Source organism: the organism of the source record quoted next, unplaced genomic scaffold (assembly GCF_019419815.1).
Source record: "Pyrus x bretschneideri cultivar Hongxiangsu unplaced genomic scaffold, Pyrus_bretschneideri_v1 Contig17, whole genome shotgun sequence".
In the NCBI taxonomy this organism is placed as follows: domain Eukaryota; kingdom Viridiplantae; phylum Streptophyta; class Magnoliopsida; order Rosales; family Rosaceae; genus Pyrus; species Pyrus x bretschneideri.
Window position 1 is genome coordinate 5,054,616 of NW_025999468.1, and position 7,223 is coordinate 5,061,838.

At 34.9% G+C, this 7,223-nt stretch overlaps 1 protein-coding gene and 1 pseudogene across 1 annotated transcript; both read left to right on the forward strand.

Annotated features, from left to right (window-relative positions):
• The first annotated feature begins 3,039 nt into the window (after positions 1–3,039).
• On the forward strand, positions 3,040–5,791 carry LOC103967399. Its single transcript, XM_009380657.3, has 5 exons — positions 3,040–3,827; positions 4,585–4,699; positions 4,795–4,876; positions 5,045–5,096; positions 5,450–5,791. The coding sequence occupies exons 1-5, from the start codon at positions 3,438–3,440 to the stop codon at positions 5,510–5,512; spliced, it is 702 nt and encodes a 233-aa protein (XP_009378932.2). The 5' UTR covers positions 3,040–3,437; the 3' UTR covers positions 5,513–5,791.
• A 705-nt stretch (positions 5,792–6,496) lies between these two features.
• Positions 6,497–6,616, forward strand: LOC125476107 (annotated as a pseudogene).
• The last annotated feature ends 607 nt before the right edge of the window (positions 6,617–7,223 follow it).

The window sequence follows — 7,223 nt, forward strand, 5'->3', positions numbered from 1 at the left end:
GATTTTAAAGAGCATTTTGGTTATTTTAAATTTTACTTAGGTGTTTGAGGTGGATTTAGAATAGATAGGAGGCAGATTTAGAATAGATAGGTAGAATGCATGGGCAACAACTGTTACGAATCACAGTGGAAATGAAGAAGTTACGGAGTGCTTGCATTTTGATCTTTTGTCAGTTACTATAAATAAAAACTTGACTCCAGATTTAAAAAAAAAAAAAAAAAAAAAAAAGCATAAAGTAGTTTCCAGAAATGGAAACCCAACCGAAACCCATAACTCGCGACCCAGTGAATCTACCAACCTGCACAACTTTGAGCTTTTTATGCGAATTACGGCCAACTATGGTGAAATTTTTTTCGACGCCACCACCACTAGTTTGAAGCTCTTACTTTCCTCTACAAAACTCACACAATAACCACCTACCGTACACGGCAATGCGAGTCCTCCAAATCCAACGTGTCTGGCTGCTTTTCTATTTTTTGGCTAATTGATGAAATGGCAGCTGACGTCATCATTTGGGTCTTATAGCTCATCATCTCAGAAGTAGATCCGACCAACCTCGACTTTTTTGGACCATTGAAATCAATAGGATCCTCTCCGGATCTTTTTGGTGAGGATTCTGGAGATCCATGAATCGTGTTCGTTCATCGTACATCGTGTGGTTAGTTTTTGTCAAGTACTGTTTATGTTTATTTTTAAATAAAAATATTTAAAATAATTTCTAACCGTATGATGTATGATGTATGATGAAAAAACACGATTTACGGATCCCCATAATCCTCACAAAGAGAATCCGGACTCCCATTGAAAAGAAGAAGATGACTAAAGTGATCCACGTCAAGAGACATTATTATATGTCATAATTAAACCATTAAACGGATTAAGTTAATTAAATTAGAAAGGTCCATAATCAATGCGGAAAACAGCTGCAAAACAATAGAGTACTTGGATGTTGTATATGATTAAAGAGAATTGTTATTAACATTTTAAAAATTTTATTCTACATTCTAAACTTTTTATATTAGGAAAGAAAAATACGCTTATAAGAATTGTAAAATGAGATTTTTAAAATACCAATAACATTTCTCATGATAAATATTAAAAACGACATTATTTTACTTTTGACTCAAGTTTAAAAGCAATATTGGAAAGTTTTCTTCATGTGTTTTTCCTTTGTTTTTGGGTCGCACGAATTGCAACTTTCACATTGCAAATTTGCGATGTCTCTTGACTTTTGGGGGACAAAAGATCCAGTGCCGGTGGTTTAGTCAGATTCTACTCTGACTGCGGTCAGAAACAAATTGATTGAGACATACATAATCATTAGAAAATTGGGAGTAGAAAGGACTAAACAAGGAAGGATCTTGCGGGGCAATATACTCTGATGTTATACATACTAAATTACTAATATACAATGCTATTTAGATCTACAAATTTACTTATTAAAAAGCATTTCAATAATATACTCAATTAAAATAACAAAATTATATTATAGTATGTTGCCTATTGAATTGTTTTATAATAATAATCTGAAACGACTCTAATAGATTAAGTAAACTAAGAAGGTAAAATTATATGTTATACTTTGATCCAAGTCTAAAATTTAAAGTTGCTATTGGATTTAGTCTTGTTCCATATTTTTATACTTTAATTAAATTTCTTGATTTATGCATCTTTACTCAAAATTTGAATTTAAATATTTAAATATGAAAATAAAACCACTTTTATGAAAAGTATATACGAAAGTAAATAAAACTTAATATACTTATTATCCATAAAAATAGTCGAAGATATTTTATCTTTTATACATTTATAAATCCACACACACACACACACACACACACACACACACTATATATATATATATATATATGATGATATATAGCACCTACAACATACAATATTCAAGTAAAAGACAATCCTATAAATAAGGGATAACATTTACAATTTAATTATAAATAATTAAATTAAAAAAAAAACTGATGTAGATAATCAATGAGTAGACCTAGCCCAACAAACTGGACTAAATTCAATAATGACTCAAAAAATACATCACGTGTACTCTTTATTTCGTGTGTAACATCAATTTTTACTTTTTGATTTTGTCATCTTCCTCTACATCGAATATTTGATTATAAAGGAGGGTGTGGGGCCTGAATTGCCTACTCATGATGGTGTAGGCAACGTTCCTATTTTAGGAGGGTATGTAGAATTTGCATGCTTAATTGCCTCTATTATTGGAGCTAGTTTTTACGTACGTGTTTGATTAAAACAGGTATTCCAACTCAATTGTCTACGTTAGAGATGTTCTAATACTTTTCACGTGAACACCCTCCCGAATTCCATCTTGAATCCTTCTCTTTTTCTTTTATTTTTAATATATTAATATATTTTTGTTTAATCTACATGACATCACAAATTTGGACATGGGAATCCGCATGTGGGCTGCATCATAAGATGAACGAACTTTTTTTACGAAATTGATTGAACGGCATGGACCAATAATGCACATTTTGTTAAATTTAGGGACATAAATTTAAAAAATTTTAGTTCATGGATGAATTCTAATTTCGAGACAAATCAGCCAATGGTTTTAATTTTATAATTAATCACATGGCCTCATACGAAGGTTTAGGTTTCAAGGCCCATTGGGTTTGGACCTAGGGCTTGTGATTTAAGTTACAGTTGTTTACTGCATGCAAACCAAAGCCTAGTTAGGCTAAAGTGTTATTTAGCACCAAATGACAAAAATTAATTTCTCAACGAGACATATTTAGCTTACGCTAAAATAATTTAGTACTCTTAAAACCAATTGATAATATATGAAGTAACTCAACTCTTTATAAGCCCTTGAATGATTTGGTCTCGATGTGGGACTTTGTCCTAAAATCCTCACACCAGGGCTTTGACCGTGTGACTGTTGAATAATGAACTGGTGACTTATAGCCAGTGACTTGTTTAAGGAACCCACCAGAGCCGTAGCGAAAACAAGTCTTCATATGGTAATTGTCACTGCCTATGAACTCAAACCTGGATGATCTATCCATGACCATAACGACGTCTAATTATTTAATTTATGTGGTAAGGATATGTTATTTGTAAATGGTAAAAGGTGTATATTTCCCCATGAATATATTCTTTAATACTCATACTGTCGATATATTTCATATATTTGGATGCATAAACAATCATTGATTTGAATGGTTTTTTTATTTTTTTATTTTGGAAGGAAGATTTTTAAATGAAAATTATGAATTGAACAGTTTTGATTATAAATTTAGATAATAAAAATACATTATTCGTAAATGGTAGAATATAATGTGCATTCCCGTTGGGGATGCAAGTAACACACTTTTAATTAGTTTTCTTATATATGTGAGTATTATCCGATTTAAATTTCAAGTAATTTCGGATTTGTTTCTTGTTTTCAAACATCAGCCATGCTGATGATAAACTCCTTATTGCTCTCATCTTCTTCTTCGTCTCCTCGGCTCCTTCTTAACCACACCAAATCTCCTTCCATTCCAATTACCACTTCCAACCTCTCCATATCCAATCCAGCAACTGCTATCAGCACACCTCTGAGATGGACCCCGCAGACCCTTCAGTTTCGGGTCTCATCGTCATCAGCCAATCCGACAGTCAAGGTTGCATCACCGCCGGGAACTGATGGCGATGAGTCTGCTGATGTGGTGGAATCTGGAGCGGACGTTGTGAGGAAGTTCTACGGAGGAGTCAACCGCCAAGATTTGGGTTCAGTGGAGGGGCTCATAGCAGAGAAATGTGTGTACGAGGACCTTGTTTTTCCTCGTCCTTTCGTTGGTCGCAAGGTACTCTTATCTCTTATCCACTTCTCAGCTCTTTTTGTATGTGCTTTTGATATTTGACTGTAATATAATAATTTTAAACTTAAAAATAAACAGAAAAAGTAGTCCAAATTGACAGAATTATAATAAATATTTAGAAATAAAAATAATAATATAACAAGAAGAAAGAAGAATTTGTGGAATTTAAGTGTGTAATCAAACCGCGATTTAAGGATTTTAAAAACTTTTTAAAATAACAATATAGATTTTGGCAGACTTTGACAGATCCTTTATGAACTTTCGAAGATTTATGTAGACTTTTATTACTGACCTTTGAGGATTTACGTGGACGTTCTTTTTTTTTTTTTTTTTTTTTTTTTTTTTTTTTTTTTTTTTTTTTTTTAATAATCGATCTTCTAGTAACAAAATTTCCAAAAAATTTAAGCATCAATAATTTTATTGGAAAAAAAATTCAAAAAAGAAAATCATGTTAACCTAAGGTCCGAAATCACTAACTGAACTGTAGGGTTGTTCCTGCAAAACTTAAAACTGATATTTGTATTTCCAAACATTATGGGTATTGATCCTTCCAGCCCGTCTAGAAAAATGTTTGCATATATAAATAAATTTCAAGTAATTTTTGGATTTGTATTTTCAAACATGATGAAGGAAGTCTTAGGTTAGATTCCCGAACAATTTTTTTATAGAAAAATGTTTAAGCAGCTCCGAATTATTGTGTATTTCATTCTCAAGATCAAGCATCAGCTTCAACAATGCGCAGGACATACTTCAATTCTTCAAAAAGTTCAATGATTCTGTCGGCAAAGACCTTCAGTTTGTTATTGACGACTTATCCGCTGAGGACTCCACGGCAGTTGGGGTAACATGGCATTTAGGTATGTTAATGGAAATTAGTTACACTACGTCTTTCCTCCTCCGTGAGATATATGTTTATCCGATCCTCACTGAAATAGTATGTATTTTCGATCAGAATGGAACGGCAAGCCTTTTCCCTTCAGCAAAGGATGTAGCTTTTATAAGTTGGAGGTCATCGATGGCAAGAGACAAATAATGTAAGGATACTTCAAAAGAACAGATAGCAGTCGTAGCATACACCAGATTATAGTACTGCACGCTCATTCAATTTCGTTCCCGAAGACGAGGAAACATCTTGTGTACTTGTGTATCTCTGTTGAATGCGTGTAGTTTGTTGGGAGACTAATTTTGTCTTTGATAAACAGCTACGGGCGAGATAGTGTCGAACCTGCGATCAAGCCTGGAGAAACTGTGTTGGTAAGTGCTTAACCTCCACACTATCACGCTCTCTCTTTTTTCTTTTCTTTTTTTTTTCAGGGCATTCCATATACTATTTCGAAACCAACATAATCTAAAACAGACGTTTAGGTTGGGGCCTGATCTCTGATGGTTCCAGTCTAAATTCTGTAGTGCAGCCTTCCTGCCATTGGCATTGGATGAACATGTAGAATATGAATATATGTTCAAATTTGCCAATTTCTCGAATTTCTGTTCTGTTTTATCTGCTTTTCAACCTTACGGATACGAAAACTAGATTTGCAGAAATCATAAGACTATAATTCTTTGATGAACTAGGTCAGGTTTCACTTCAAATCCTATATGTTTTACAGATTGCCATCAGAGGTGTGGCATGGCTTCTACGACAATTCCCTCAGCTGATCGACCAGATTTAAAGTTATTTTCTCTACTCTCTTTTTACCTCAAGGAGAGGATATGTACACTTTTTTACTTTGGACTTGCATGAGCAAGCAAATATGATGTATAGGCACACATATAAGTATGTAGAAAATGTGAACTGAACGGAGTATTCATTTCGAAATTCTCGAAAAACAAAGTGATATTGGGGAGGGGGAATCAAACTCATGTCATTGAATGCAGAGTGTAGGTGCTCTTAGCTAATTGAGCTACATGTCTAGTGCTTTTGTTGACTTTTAACTTAAAGGGTTAATGTTGGATTGTTGTGCTTTTTTAATTAAAAAACTGTTTCTGCTATGCTTTAAAATAATTAGCTGTAAAATAAAGTAGTTGGATGTTTGATAAACTGTATTTTTAAAAATGTTTTTTTGAGTATAAAAAGATTCATGTACACTGTGCTGACTCCTCAATATCGACGTACGGCATCATAGCTAATACCATCCAGATGCTATACACTGTACTATGGTAACCCAGCATGAGCAATGCCCCATCAACAAGTATAGGTGACAAGAATTTGTGCTCGATCTAATCCTGTCCGAATACCACAATATGAGCAGCAGTACCAGCAGCAAGTCGAAGAAAATTTGGACCCAAAGGAACATTACTGATGTAGGAATTTGAATCTTCCTTTGCTGGGAGGTGTTCCGGTTGAAGAATGCAGCAATACAATCTCAATGCCACCATCTTGGGGTGACCAGTCCAGGCAGATGGTTGGAATAGCAGGGGTTGCTATGGTGTATTTGGGGGTGTGGTCAATGACGACGTTGCTTGTGCTGTGGTTCCTTCTGCTGCTGTAACCGGCGATGACATGACGGGATGGATAAAGCAGGACTTCAGGCAACACACAAGAAACGATGGCATTTTCAGTTGGTGAGCTATACCGGTCCCAAGCCCGGATAAAGGAAGAGGGGAGTGCGTCAGGTAGTCAACAACCGACACTTCTATCTTACGTCGAATTCTTGGGATGTGATTATATCAACTCACATGCATCGGATCTCTTCTGAACTCCGAAGTTAAGCGAGTCTGAGCGAGAGTAGTGCTAGAATGGGATGATCTCTTGTGAAGTCCTCGTGTTGCATCCCCACGACCGACCCCACTCGTGGAAAAAGGCTTTGTTGTGTTGTGTTTTTGTGAGCTATATCAATAGCTAACAGCTAAAAACACACTGCGCAGCTGTTCACCTCAGGTTTGTTCTTGACAGGGTAACGAGTTGTACGCATGTTTTCTTTTCCATGAGGAAAGAAAAAAATGGCAACCTTCACCTTTTATCCGCGAGATATAAAAAAATTAATAAATATCGAATATATTTATCAATTCACAATATAAGTTTTATCGTAACTCATTTTAGATTTTAAACTTTTGATTATTTTTAAAAAAAAATTTATATCCCCCTCCCATTACAAATTGTCATAATTTCAATCGAACATAACTAATATCAACGTCAATTTAAGCATCGATATTTTTACCTAGATCAATATTTTAAACACCGGTGACTAATTACAAATTTCCAACTTCGCAGGAGGCAGCAAACCCAACGCCAAAATCTCGTTAACCATGAAAAAAAGGCCGAAGTCTCCTCCTGTCATATAATTCGTCCATGGCAAAAAAGGAGGTCCGCGGGAGCACCGACTGCTTCCCTCGGTATCTCCGCCTCCACTTCCGTCTTCTTCTTCTCTCTCCGTTTCGCTC